The sequence below is a fragment of the Acanthopagrus latus genome, chromosome 8, assembly GCF_904848185.1.
Source record: "Acanthopagrus latus isolate v.2019 chromosome 8, fAcaLat1.1, whole genome shotgun sequence".
Lineage (NCBI taxonomy): Eukaryota > Metazoa > Chordata > Actinopteri > Spariformes > Sparidae > Acanthopagrus > Acanthopagrus latus.
Window position 1 is genome coordinate 29,291,164 of NC_051046.1, and position 14,912 is coordinate 29,306,075.

Consider the following 14,912-nt stretch of genomic DNA (forward strand, 5'->3'; position numbering starts at 1 on the left):
TTGTGGTCTCTCTTTAGACGTAAGTGCATTTGGATGCGTAGAACAACCAAACATTGAGACATGCAGGCTAGATGGTGTCTGTAACCCATGGAAGGATAGATTTGACCAATTGACTGACATAATGAATGGCAAATTTGAGGAAGTAAACAGGGCAGTAGCCAGGCTTTTTGAAATAACAAGGTCAAACACTGAGGTCAACATTCAGCAGACAATTTTTTCAATGAAAAGTCTAAGTATTAGGTGTGATGGAAATGTTGCACTTAGAACAGAGATGTGAACTGAAGTCTTACACAGGAATGTTCAATGTAGCTGTTTAACATGACATGTAACTTGTGACCTTGTTTTAGGCTGTTTTATTAGCTGTGTCTGGTATTAAGTGACCACTGGAGCTTATAACTTCCTTCTCTGTGAAGTATCCCTTTAAGTGCAGGTCATAAATGAGGAACTATTGTAGTGAAAAGCACACCCACAGAGAGGGATAAATACCATGCTTTTCTCTTCACATATTGAGTCTTCACTTTGTAACAGACCTGCGTGTTGCTCTGTGAATGTTCCTCTTGTACCAGTTCTAAATTATCTAGAATTATTTTAACATTAGGGATGTGAAATCTGCCCTGTCTTCAGATAATTCGATTGTGGCCACTGTCGATTGCGGATAGGCGATCCAATTGCCTGAGAGGGCGGGCGTCAGCTAAAAGCAAAAAAAAAAAACAACCCTCGCCTGGTGCTAACATGAACGATAGCAATTTGGTGCCAAAAAGGAATGCTAAACGGAGCCAATATCGTTGCAGCTGTTCGTGATCTGAAGTGGCCATGGATCAGCTCTTTCGGGCATAATTTGAATTTGGCGGTCAACAATGCCTTGAATAAAGAAAAAGCCAAAACAGACCGGCCTTTCAGTGTGTGTTGCCAAATAAACGGAGCCTTTTCACACAGCTGGCAAAGGCGGCAGCAACTCAGGACAAGAACAAGAGCAACGAGGGATAAAGAAACCACTTTCTCTGATAACTGTAAGTAAAATATAGCCTAAGAAATACAAATACAAACAAAAGTAACCAAATTGTGGCTCCTGCACTAGCCTACGTACATAGCCCTTATTCCACAATAAACACATAAAGCGATAGCCAAATCTGTTTCAATCTGGTGTTTTTCTGTTAAAAATCATACACCATTTGCTGGCCAGCTTGGAGTGTTGTCACTCAAAAAAGAAAAAAATAGGGTAATGTAAATAAATAACCAATAATAGGCTATTTTGATGATTATACAAAAATTATTTTTGCACAGAGAACAGAGCATTTAGAAAGTATCAATACCGCTATTGCGCTTATAACCATTACCCACCGTTATATTTTCCCTTGTAAAATAGGGCTGTGCAACACGCTGGGGCAGCAAGTACGCCATGACAGACAGGATCCTGGCCCCGCTGCCTCACATCACAAGGGTTTTTGCCAACGACAGGAGCTGGTGCACATTGCCAACCATAAGCTGGCACGATGTAAGCGTGCTGGAGGCTATCAAAGAGGGACTGAAGTCTGTCTCTGAATTTACAGACATTATGTCAAGTGAGCGTGACGTCACCATCTCATCGTTGCTGCCTCTGCTGCACCTGATGACAGATACCCTCAAGGAGAAAGACGCTCATGTCAAACTGACGGCAGACATTAAAGGAACAATCCTGGAGCAGCTCGACAACAGATACGACAGCGACAAGACCATCCGGTTCATGCGTACAGCTACCCTCCTTGACCCGCAGTACAGAGCCAGTCACATGAGTGCAGCTGACCTGGACTATATCAGATGCCAGCTGGAGGATGAGATGGTGCTGTTCTGGAAGAGGGACACCCCCAGACCACCTGTGAGAGTCCAAGCGGCCTCAACAGATGAGGAGGATGCAGCCGACCAAACACAAAAAAAACACTGAGCAGTCTTCTTGGCACAGTCATGCCTCCCGTTGTTGCAACGCCAGAGCAGCGAGCACACACTGAAATGGCAAAGTACCTCCAAGAAGAGATAAGATGGAGAAACAAATGCCCTCGAATGGTGGAGGGGGAACGAAAGCTGCTTCCCCTTGATGGCAAAAATGGCACAGAAATATCTGTACATTCCTGCGACCAGCACGCCTTCAGAGTGCATTTTCAGTAAAGCGGGGAATGTTGTAACCCGGTACCGCAGTCTGCTAAAGCCAGAGAAAGTCAACATGCTTGTCTTCTTGTCAAATAACTTGTAAGTAAAAGTAAGTAAAAGCTTTTTTTCACTTGTTTTTTGTACAGTAGGCTGAAGTGTTTTATTGTTTGATGTTGAAGCTTTAAGTTCGATCGAAATAATGTCTAATGATAGACAAACCTATTATTTTGAAGTGATTTTATGTTGGTAGCATTTATATTTTTGTAGACAATCTACCTTCGTACTGAGCTTTTCTTTTTGCACATCATTTCATTTATTACAGCCTATTATTTATTTAGAAATACAGGTTTTGTGCCACATCTGCCTGAGCCCCTTCTTGGCGAATAATTTCCGCTGTAGGCTCCTTATTTGTTTGAAGCATGTTGGCAGCTGTAAGCTGTCACTTATTTACTGACTTATTTATCTAGTCTATGTAAGACAGAAGTGTCTGTGGCTCAAAATTTTATTTTGATTTGGTTACTTATGTGAGGACCATTTCATTTATGCGCGCTGATCTCTCGACTTAATAAAGTTATTGTTGTTCAAATATATGCATGAATTATTTCTTTTGTGACTAAAAAGAAAGATAATATAGCACACCACTTGTGGCACAGAGAAAAGTGTTTGATAAACAAGCAAGAAGATGAAGAACAGAGGAGTCCGTGGGGAGCACCTCCAAAAAAAAGTGAGGAGGAAAAAAAGATGCAACAGGGTGAAATTAAGAGTTTAATATTCACTCCTCAGTAGCACAGATTAAAGGGCTCTCTACGCAGACATGGGGTGTTTATGCCACATATTTCAACAACATACCCACCACATACCTCTTCTTGTTTTTCCTTTGTCTTCCTTTTGCTTGCTCCCGATTCATATTGCCGTTTGGAGGCCATCTCTCCACCTGCATTCTAGTGCCTGTCGGCGCATCTGACTGCTGATTGGTCAGATGATGCGTGCTGTCAATCATGTGGCAACGCTCGCGGTGTCAGATTACTCGTCTCTTTTCGTTTCTCTCCTGCCTCGGGCTGACTTGGTGCTCTACGAGCGCCTCACTGCAGCATTGCACATCCTTTGCACATTTGCAGAGAATGCGTCCCCTTGTGCAAAATGGGGGCCCCCATGGATTGTGGGGCCCTAAACACAGCGTGTGTTCTGCGTGTAGGGAGGGGCGACACTGCCTATAAACCCTGGTAAATCTCCCCCGGCTTGGTTTATGTAGTATATCATACAGTGGGTTGGAAAGTATTCAGACCCCTTTAAATGTTTCACTCTTTGTTTCATTGCAGCTATTTGCTTGAATCAAAAAAGTTCATTTTATTTCTCATTAATATACACTCAGCACCCCATCTTGACAGAAAAAAAACAGAAATGTAGAAATTTTCTCAAATTTATTAAAAAAGAAAAACTGAAATATCACATGGCCACAAGTATTCAGACCCTTTGCTGTGACACTCATATTTAAGTCACATGCTGTCCATTTCTTCTGATCCTCCTTGAGATGGTTCTGCTCCTTCATTGGAGTCCAGCTGTGTTTAATTAAACTGATTGGACTTGATTAGGAAAGGCACACACCTGTCTATATAAGACCTTACAGCTCACAGCGCATGTCAGAGCAAATGAGAATCATGAGGTCGAAGGAACTGCCCAAGGAGCTCAGAGACAGAATTGTGGCAAGGCACAGATCTGGCCAAGGTTACAAAAGAATTTCTGTGGCACTCAAGGTTCCTAAGAGCACAGTGGCCTCCACAATCCTTAAATGGAAGAAGTTTGGGACGACCAGAACTCTTCCTAGACCTGGCCGTCCAGCCAAACTGAGCAATCGTGGGAGAGGAGCCTTGGTGAGAGAGGTAAAGAAGAACCCAAAGATCACTGTGGCTGAGCTCCAGAGATGCAGTAGGGAGATGGGAGAAAGTTCCACAAAGTCAACTATCACTGCAGCCCTCCACCATTTGGGGCTTTATGGCAGAGTGGCCCAACAGGAAGCCTCTCCTCAGTGCAAGACATATGAAAGCCCATATTGAGTTTGCCAAAAAAACACATGAAGTACTCCCAGACTATGAGAAATAAGATTCTCTGGTCTGATGAGACCAAGATTGAACTTTTTGGCGTTAATTCTAAGCGGTATGTGTGGAGAAAACCAGGCACTGCTCATCACCTTCCCAATACAATCCCAACAGTGAAACATGGTGGTGGCAGCATCATGCTATGGGGGTGTTTTTCAGCTGCAGGGACAGGACGACTGGTTGCAACTGAAGGAAAGATGAATGCTGCCAAGTACAGAGATATCCTGGAAGAAAACCTCTTCCAGAGTGCTCAGGACCTCAGACTAGGCCGAAGGTTCACCTTCCAACAAGACAATGACCCTTTAGCACACAGCTAAAATAACAAAGGAGTGGCTTCGGAACAACTCTGTGACCATTCTTGACTGGCCCAGCCAGAGCCCTGACCTAAACCCAACTGAGCATCTCTGGAGAGACCTGAAGGTGGCTGTCCACCAACGTTCACCATCCAACCTGACAGAACCCCAAATCCAGGTGTGAAAAACTTGTTGCATCATTCTCAAGAAGACTCATGGCTGTACTAGCTCAAAATGGTGCTTCTACTCAATACTGAGCAAAGGGTCTGATTACTTATGACTGTGATATTTCAGTTTTTCTTTTTTAATAAATTTGCAAATATTTCTACATTTGTTTTTTTTCTGTCAAGATAGGTTGCTGAGTGTACATTAATGAGAAATAAAATGAACTTTTGATTTTATCAAACGGCTGCAATGAAACAAAGAGTGAAAAATTTAAAGGGGTCTGAATAGTTTCCGTACCCACTGTATGTCTAGCATCATCCCGAGTGAACAGAGTGTGTGTCATTTTCCAAATAGTGATTAGAAAAACTGCTTAATGGGTCTGATGTGTAATTTGACAATGCATTTGCCGAATGCAAGGAGGGTGTATTGAATTTGATCATTTTTCAACGAGCTCTCTAACATCAATAATTGATTTGGAGAAAGATGTGTAGTGTGGCTTCTCATAACTCAGAGTGGGCCTCTACGCCTTGTCTCGTCCTACACAATTTTACAGAGAAATATATTATAAGTTCCTGCGTGGACACTGGCAGGATGTGGAGCAGCATAGAGTCTCCTAAAATTTAGGGTGATGGGTATTTGACCTGCTCCCCTGAAACGAAACCTAGCTGCTCTGCCAACCAGCCTTTAAACATTAAAGTGTCACCTTCAGCCCCCGAGAAATTAACAAAATATGTGATATTGTTATTCGCTCGATTTAGGCATGAAATCGCCTACGAAAATACTATGTATTTTGAAATAGTAATCTAGAGAATCATAGAAACCCACAGATAGATATATATTATATGTCCTCTGTGTGTTAATAGTCATAGATAACCAAATCATCATCTGCCACTGGGAAACCATTCTGGGACGAGGACAGGTGAGATAACAAGGGGGAAGCATAGAGGAGAAATAACACTGGCAGACAGAGGGAGACAAACATGCAACACAGGGGAAGGAAAAACTGGGAAACACACACAAGAGACACAGACAAGACACAAGGGGCCTGGAAATCAAAACACATGTTAAAACAAGACACCGAACCATGACAGACATGTTTCATTCTTTTCCTCCACTACCCTAACAGACAGTGGATGGAAGAACACCAGATGTCATCAATAGTACTTTTATTTTGCTTTGAAAACATGTTGTCAAAGGACTGTAGCTGAACATTTTCCAGCGGGCTAATACTAGTGCAGTTACAGAACCATGTATGGAAATGGAATACCTCTGAACTTAACTATATGTGTATCTGGTATTAACAATAAAACAATATCAGAAATTCACTTTCACTCAGTAGAACTACAATTTGGACCTGAGTTTTATATATTTACCAGTAAACTTTTGAAGAACATGTTGGTGTAGAACATTACACTTTTAGCAGAACATTACATGTAGATGTAGAACATTACACAGACATCAATAATGTCTATACCTTTCCAGACCCCACTGTATGAATTCAGATATCCGTGTTGGGCCAACTCAAACACAGCTATTTCCTTGGATTCTAACCAGTTCATGTTTTGAAGTTTGAAGTATCTCCACAGTGTCAGTTTAGTGGGTCTTGTTCTGAAACATGGCCACGACAATCTGTGTGAGGCAGTGTCCAAACTCATCCAGGACCATGTGCTCAGCCTGGCTGGGGCTCTGGGCCTCCCTCTCAGCCTCCTTGGCCCTGGCCAGCTGACAGCCACACACAGCCTCCACCACAGCAGGACTTATCACTGATACAGGAGATCTGAACACATACAAAGACACGCAATCCCATGAGGGGTAAGCCCATTCCTCTCGTGCTAATGTTACACTGTCCATATTGTACATCAGGGAAGCAGAAGTAGTGGGACATTACCACATCAAAATCATAATGAAGTCTCCTTCATCCCAAACCTGCTTTTCTTTGAAATTCAAATCAGATTCTCAATTTGACAATTTGGTGAAGTTTCATTCACAAAAATACTCCCTCAGAGTAAAAGCTAAAAACTTAACAAAGCTTGTGGCTGTTTGGGATCAGGAGTTTTTAATGTAAAGGTCATTCACACCAAATCACGTAGGACCCCCCAGTTCATGTCATGGACTTTCTTAAAATAAACATGTAAAATCTTCTTCAACTGGGTTCAGGAAATGTGCATGTTACAGTTTGTAATGGCTTGGTTTGTTGCAGACTATATGATGTTGAATTGTTTCCCTCCATGTCTAAACAAAATATGAATATGTACTGCTTAGCTCAATATTCATCACAAGTCTTTCAAACTATCATGAACTAATTTCTGACATTGTCAATTAGATGCATTAGAAAAAAGGAAAGAAATCTGGGTTAATTCCACAAAAAACAGTGAGATCATTAAGCCCTGCTTGACTGGAAAACAGCAAGAGGAGAAAGATTAGCCAACAGTTGATTTTCAAGTTTAGCACAGTTGATGATGTCAGACAGGTTTGTTTTTTGTAAAATAATGTTCTTATTGACAGCGGGAGCAACATGACCCACAGCGATGGATGAAAAGGTCTATTTGCTGATGCAAAACATCAAGATAAAAGACAACTACATGTAACAAATAAAAACTTGAGAACAAATTTGTTCATATGATGCTTGCATGAAGCCCATCTCTGTTGACTGCTTTAATATAGCAGCCGAAACAACATAGCATGGGGGTCAAACTTAATCTACTCACTTGTTGCCATTGACAAACTTCTCTTTGAGGCCCATTTCTGTGCTGTTGAGGAAGTTGCTACATCCAACACATTTACAGCTGGAGGTACACTTGATGTTAGCCTGCAGACACAAAAAAGTACACAGTGTCTTAAATAGTCAATTTTGTAAAACAGTTGCATGTGACTTGTGGAGAGAAATTAGTCAAATTTCTCTTTTGACCCCTGATGCCAAAAAGGTGGACAACAAAATAAACATAACCATGTGTAAAGAGGACTGAAAGGAATGAAATTTACAGTCAAAAGTTGACCCCCAAAGTCATCAATCAGTAGACATTATACTGTATGTAATATCGATAAATATGAATAATAATTAAAACAAAATGTATTATCATTAGCCAATAAGCAAGTGACCCAAGAATTGTGTGAACTGGGCTGATAAATTACTTGCCCCATGTTGTGAAATGTATATTATCGGCTAGTTAGCACAAAGTGCAATCATGTTGTCTTCCTATGAAACTGTAAAAGACGCACTAGTGAAAACGTGTCTGGTTTTACCCAGTTGCAGCAATTTGATGTCATGAGCCTGTAACCAGTGTGCTTTGTTCTTTATTCTTCTGTGGCTATAAGTGAATCATACTTTAAAAGTACATACACCACCTACTATAATAATGTACTGTGTAGCTTTTGTGCTTTTTAAAAGAATGAAAGCAATCTACACCCTCTCCGCTAGATTCCACCAAATCCTACATATACTAGACATTAAGAACACCTAGTCGACTGACCATGAGATATAAAGCAAAAATAAAATAGGTATGAACGGTGAATAATAGGGGTGTCACAATTCTCCATATCCATGATTCAATTTGACCTTTGATTTTAATATCCAGTTGATTCAATTTAAATTTCCATTTTCAGCACTGAAGTGATGCTACTGATTGATTTAGACTTGATATGCACTGACACCTGTCATTTACATTTTTTAAGAGCTGCACCTGAATGCATGTGTCAGTGTTTCTGACACTGACACATTCTTACCACCACATTTACAGTAGTTGTAGGAACTGTTTATTCGATAAAATGGGACACATTATGTATCTGTGACTAAGGAGCTAAGGAGTCTCTGGTGTAACGTGCATGAACTCAGCACTGACAACACAGAACCATTGCCACAATGTCAACGACAGAGGAAAAAAAGGCACATTACAACCTCTTGCTTTCATTAGTGGACAGGATGACTGCATCTGATGCTATATTTTGTATTCAATGTCACCGACAATTTATCTATCAATAGAAAAGACTTGCAGAACTGGAAGTAATGCTTGGTGGATTGTCGAAACTGAAAGCTAATTTCATCAATTTTCAATTTCAAATGAAAATCATGGCACTCCTTATGAAGAAGTAGAAAAAAATCTACCTTAATGTTCAGTTTGTGTGTGTGTGTTTGTGTGTGTGTGTGTGAGAGAGAGAGAGAGAGAGAGAGAGAGAGAACCTCATAGCACTCGCAGTAGTTCTTAAGGCAGCCAGAGCGTTTACAGTTGCAGCCTTTGTTGTGCCAACCTTTAACCCCTCCTGACTTCCCACCAGCAACCTTAGACCTGAAGGCATCTGGGTTACGACCTAAACATGACTGCAGTGAAAACACCAGCAATTATTGCATGAAGAGAAACAGTGTGATGACTTATTTAACATGTTAACATCAGTCAATCAATAATTAACATGTATTTGGTTAATCAGCTTTTAAATACACAAGCAGAATTCTTTTCATCACAATCTTGACAAATGCCAAATAAGAAATATAACAGAGATTTACTGACATGGTCTCACGTATAGATAGAGATATTAGCCTCCAGCACTACTGTCTGCACAGCTGTGTCTACAACTGGGCCACTCCAGGTGATTTGTGATCTATTAGCCCATAACACATCCCAGTATGACTTCTTAAACTAACTATGCTGTTTATGCTTTGTCATACGAAGAAATATTCCAGAAAACCTTGCCACAGACTCTGAATTTCTGGACCTGACTTCAGTTCCATCCTGTTATCACCACCTAAAACATGCATTCAACAAAAAGCCCTGTCTCTTCCTCCTCATCGTCCATATGACTGTGCTATTAGCTTGATTCCAGGCTCCACAATTCCCAAAGGTCGTCTCTACTCCATTTCAGGGCCTGAGAAGAAGGCCATGAATGAAAACATCACTGCCTCCTTGAAAGCAGGGTTGATCTGCCCATCATGCCAGCCAGAGCACCATTTTTCTTTGTAGGGAAAAAAGACGGATCTCTGCGAACCTGTATTGACTACAACTCACTGTATGTACAGCTCAATGACATTACCATAAAGAACCGGTATCCACTCCCTCTCATGACCTCCGTGTTTGATCAACTACAACAAGCCAAGGTATTCACTAAGTTAGAGCTCCGCGATGCCTACCACTTAATTTGTATGAGAGGAAGATGAGTGGAAAACTAGTTTCAACATCCCCAATGGTCACTACAAGTATTCTGTGATGTCGTTTGGTCTTACTAACGCACCTGCTGTCTTTCAGGCCATGATCAACAATGTATTGAGAGAATTTCTGGATCATTTTGTGTATGTCTATTTAAATGACATTTTGGTATACTGTCTTGATCTTGCTACTCACCAAGACCAGGTAAACCAGGTTCTCAAGAGACTGTTGGAGAATCACTTGTATGTCAAAGCAGAAAAAAGTGTGTGTCATGCTCAATCTGTCTCGTTCCTGGGCTTCATCGTAGCCCCTGGAAAAGTACAGATGGATCTGTCTAAATTTCGTGCTGTGGCAGAATGGCCTACTCCAGTCAGACAGTCGCAAAAAGGTTCAGCAATTCTTTGGATTTGCAAACTTTTATAGGCGGTTTGTCAGAGGCCTTTGTTTTTTTCCTTTTTTGGAGCGTTTTCTGTTGTAATTTTATTTAAGATAGAGCAGTTAATTTTCATAGCCTCTGCGCTTTCCTCTTCAGAGAGTTTTTTTGTTTGTTAAATTTTCATAGTTTATAAGATTAGAGTAGCCTTCTCCTCCTTCGGGAGTGTCTTTCGTTATTTATTTTGTGTGGTTTGTCTCTCCTTGTCTTGTCCCCCGGAGATTTTCATAGCCTGTTAATTTATCATTCTGTCTGAAGAGTTGCTATTCAGAAAATAAAGCCTGTCATTGCTGCTGCGTGTCTGCATCTGAGTCCTCTTTTCTGCCCAAGTCTGAAAATGACGTTTATTACTTTTTAATACTTTTTTTATGGCCTTAATTTTTGCTCATTTCATTTACTACCCTTTAATAGCCTTCACAACCCCATGGACACCCTGGTTCAGGTTGAGCAGAACTGGATGAACTTGGACCGGGAACTGGTGAAAAAGGCATACAAAAGTGTGTGTGATAGCGTGACTTCACTGGAGACTTTTAGAGGCTAACAGGTGTTTTTCCAATTTTGTGTGTGACACCAGCGCTTTTACATGAAGTGTGCTCAAGTTGTGGGTCCAGTGCATACACTGCGCTTCAGATTCTCACTTCTCCTGCTTCTTTTAACCAGCTGAATCCTGGCTGTTCAAGCCAACACACTAAATGTACACTTCCCCATAGTTGGAGCAGATTCCGCAGTCGAAGTCTTTCTGGAACTAGTGAAGTGTACGGCAATAAATGCCCACCGGGCTGTTGGCAAAATGCCACTTATGTCCCTGGATACTTCAGAAAGAAATACAACACATGAAGCTGACTGTGAATCTCACAAATCTAATTTCCCCAAAATATAAAACAGATAAAAAAAAAGGCGACAACAAAAGCGGTAAATGAACGTACTAATTTAAGACCTAACTAAATGTAATTTAAGACCTGTATGCAAAATGTTGACGTATTTAAGGCTTTTTAAGACCCTGCAGAAACCCTGTAATACCGCCCACGTCATCATCATCATCTCATGCAACCTGACAGTCATGTTATCGGAGTGAACAGTGGACTCTGAATAGAAGAAAGTACTGTCAAAAACTGAAACTTCTAGTCCCCTGTACATTACTGAATAAAGAGTGTAAATCAAACATTAACTGCATCTGCATTTGGCCTTTGTAAAGTACTTGAAAATGAACCTTAGAGTAAGATGGAGAGTGATTCCGCTATCCTGATATTGGTTAGGAGTTCGTTCCACCATTGAGGTGCCAAAACAGAGAACGCGACTTCGCCAAGCAGCCTTTGTTTGCTCTCAGCATGGGGGTATCAGCTGGCCAGCTGATGTAGAAGAGTGAAGTGCTCTTGCTGGGGAGTGTAATCTGACCGGTATTTGGAGGTGGACAAGTGCAGTTCTGTTGACAGCCATGAAGGCCAGCACCATCGTCTCGAATCGGATGCAGGTTGCAACAGAACGCCAGCGGATGAAGGGGGTCAAATGGGAGAGTTTGGGTGGATATAAGATGTAAAACCAGGCTTACTGCAGTGTTCTGGATACACTGCAATGGTTCAGCCACAGAGTCTGGAAGTCCAGCCAAGAGGGAGTTGCAGTAGGCCAGGCAGGAGATGACCAGTGCTTGGATCAGGATTTGCGTTGTGTCTATTTTGAGGAAAGACCGGCTTGTGCGGGTGTTGTAGAGGGCAAATCTGCAGGATTGGGCCACAGCAGTAATGTTGGGGGCCTAGGACAGTACATCATAAAGGATTACGCCCGGGTTTCCTCACGCCGACGAAGGCGATACCATGACATCCTCAACAGTGACGGATAGGTCCATTCGAGGGCAGTCGTTCCCCAAATTCAGTTTTACTAAGGTTGAGTTTGAGGTGATGCACAGCTGTCCAAGCGGAGATGTCTGCCAAACATTCTGATATGTGCATGTGGGTGTTGGAGGAGGTTGAGCTAAAATGGAGGAACAGTAGGGTGTCATCAGCATAACAGTGGTAAAAGGATCCATGAGATATGATTGCAGAGCCTAGTGATCTAGTGTATAGTGAAAACAGAAGCAGTCCTAATACTACTCCAAAGTTAGTCTAGTCATTGATCGTAAGATATTCTTTTTAAGCCCTTTCATCTAGTTTAAAACTTGACAAAAGTTTCACTGTGTGTAGTCAGATTGTCCTGTTGCCACTACAATAGAAAGTGAGCGAAGCATGTGTCAAAGTTGAAGCTGGTGTGATATGCAATTTAAGGCATAACTAGTGAGCAGAATAATGAAGGGTAGGGGAAACATTCTGCCACCCCCTTTTCCCCTAAAAAATGTAGGCTCTATGTTAGGTAAGATTATTAGAAAACATTACAAAGTTACTGTCAGGGAACTTTTCTCTACCCTTCAGTCATGACATCATCCACACACTTCGCAATGTAGGCCAAGACTGATTCTGAATATTCCTCAAAGGCCACACAGCGATGGTTTTCTGTGTGGCTGTCATTCTCTTAGACACAGGGCAGTATGCTGGGACCAACATAATGGAGATGTGGTTGGAGGCACCAAGGTGGGGGTGGGGGGCAGCTCTGCACAGCCCTCGTCTGTTAGTATACACTTTGTCGAGTGTATTGTCACCTCTGGTGGCAGTAGTGACATGCTGATGAAACGTGGGGAGAGTGACTTGCAAGTTCACATGGTTGAAGTCGCCAGCAGCCACATACAGAGCCTCCGGGTGTTTGTTCTGGAGCGAGCTAATAGCTTCATGTAGCTCGTTGAGGGCAGCATTGGCATTAGCGTCTGGAGGAATGTATACTGCAGCTATGACAACAAATTCGCGCAGCAGGTAGTGTGGCCGGCATTTGAATCAAATACTCCACTGCCTCAGAGCAATGTCTTCCGACCAGCAAACAGCTTGTGCACCAACTTTTGTTCACATAGATGCAGACTGCTCCTCCTTTTGTTTTTCCTGACAGCTGATCCCGATCCGAGCAGAAGAACAGCTGGTCATCAAGTTGGAAGGCAGAGTCTGGCATGCCGTTGCTAAGCCAGGTGTCTGTCCACACAGTTACACAACAGTCCTTCATTTCCTTCTGGCGTAGTCTTAATAAGTCCATTTCGTTGTCCAGCACACGCACGTTGGATAGAAAGAGTGATGGGATGGCAGGTCTGCTGGCACTAGCCTTAAGCTTGGCTAGCACCCCGGCTCTCTTGCCCCTCTGTTTCCTCGAACACCGCCTCCGCTTCTCCCTGAAGTGGCGAAGTCTGTACCTCCACTCCGATGCACTTAATAGCTGTAATCTGCAGAGTTGCGCTTTAAGTTCCGATGTAGCTGGCTGGTTGGTATTTAGCTCCAAAAGCCTAGCCTTACTGCAGGTTAAGGTTTTTCCTACTGTGACAACATTAACAATAACGTTTACAATATTAGCTCCGGGAGCTAGAGAAGCCGCTGCACTGCTGCATGCCGCCATGATATATATATATATATATATATATATATATATATATATATATATATATATATATATTATATATATATATATATATATATATATATATATATATATATATATATATATATATATATATATATATATATATATATATATATAGGAGGACGGCCATGGGGCTGGGCTAGCAGCTAGCTACACACAAACATCCACAGATTCCAATTCCTCTTTGTTGTGTATCTGGATCTGGACCGGAACAGACTCGGCCCGGACTTGCTTAGTCACATTAATCCACAATATTCAGTTTAGATGCACATTTATGAAATAACTTATTAACAGTGTCATTGCAGTCCAAACAAATCCGACGTCGCACACCCTTGAACCAAACAGCAGCCATGTTGAAACTCTAAGGTCAGTCTGATCCTGATCCACAGAGATATTTGAGGTACACATACACAGACAGACAGACAGACAGACAGACAGACAGACAGACAGACAGACAGAGATTCCTTGTTTTTATAGAGAGATGTAACTATTTAAGAGCACATGGGAGGTAAATAGAGTGATAAATCTGGAACTTCTCTGTTCTTTATAATTAGATAATAATAAGATAAAAATGAGTCAGAGCTGAGTATTTTATTATTATTTTCTTTTAGAAATGTCATTTATTACCCATGAAAATAAATCACATACCACCTGTCAGCTGCCAAAGTCACATTTATAGAATAAAGTGTCCCGTTTCAGCTGAGAGGGTAGATTATTTCCTTTGGTGTGAGAGACACTATTGTGACCGTGGTGAAAACATTTCATAAAAAATATAAAAGAAAAAAATCAACATCTTTGTTATAACTTGGGCGATAAAAATAAGCATTTTTTGTTTATCTGTGCAGTATTGATTTAGTTTGGGAAATTCCGAGACCGCGATTAGACATTAACGTCAGCTCAGAGTTCACTCATCTGGGACTAGAAAATCCTTTCTGCTGCTAGGTCGTTACTAAGGGTTGGATTATTTGCTGTAGTGGTAAACTACATCCATTACACATGAGTCTACTGATGTGACTGATTTTGTTTCAGTTATTAGTCAGATCCCATGTGTTTCCATGGAAACACAACACACACTTGCAAAAATTTGAGAGCAAATTGTCCATCAACACGGTCATATTTTGATTATACATTTTATTTTTGTTGGTATTAGCTATATAATCACAACAGGGTGTGTTTTAAT

The 14,912-nt window shown here is 41.4% G+C and overlaps 1 protein-coding gene across 6 annotated transcripts in view; it reads right to left on the reverse strand.

Moving 5' to 3' along the window:
- Window positions 1-5,827: 5,827 nt before the first annotated feature.
- The window catches only part of tesmin (testis expressed metallothionein like protein), a 44,339-nt gene continuing 35,254 nt past the window's right edge, over window positions 5,828-14,912 (reverse strand). For 5 of the 6 annotated variants that reach the window (XM_037107076.1, XM_037107074.1, XM_037107078.1 and 2 more), the window contains 3 exons: window positions 8,856-8,993; window positions 7,387-7,487; window positions 5,828-6,455 (listed from right to left, as the gene is read on the reverse strand). In XM_037107076.1, coding sequence (XP_036962971.1) covers window positions 6,272-6,455; window positions 7,387-7,487; window positions 8,856-8,993 — 423 coding nt within the window. In that variant the 3' untranslated portion in view covers window positions 5,828-6,271. The remainder of the gene's footprint in view (window positions 6,456-7,386; window positions 7,488-8,855; window positions 8,994-14,912) is intronic. The other variant, XM_037107077.1, reaches the window with a different exon arrangement.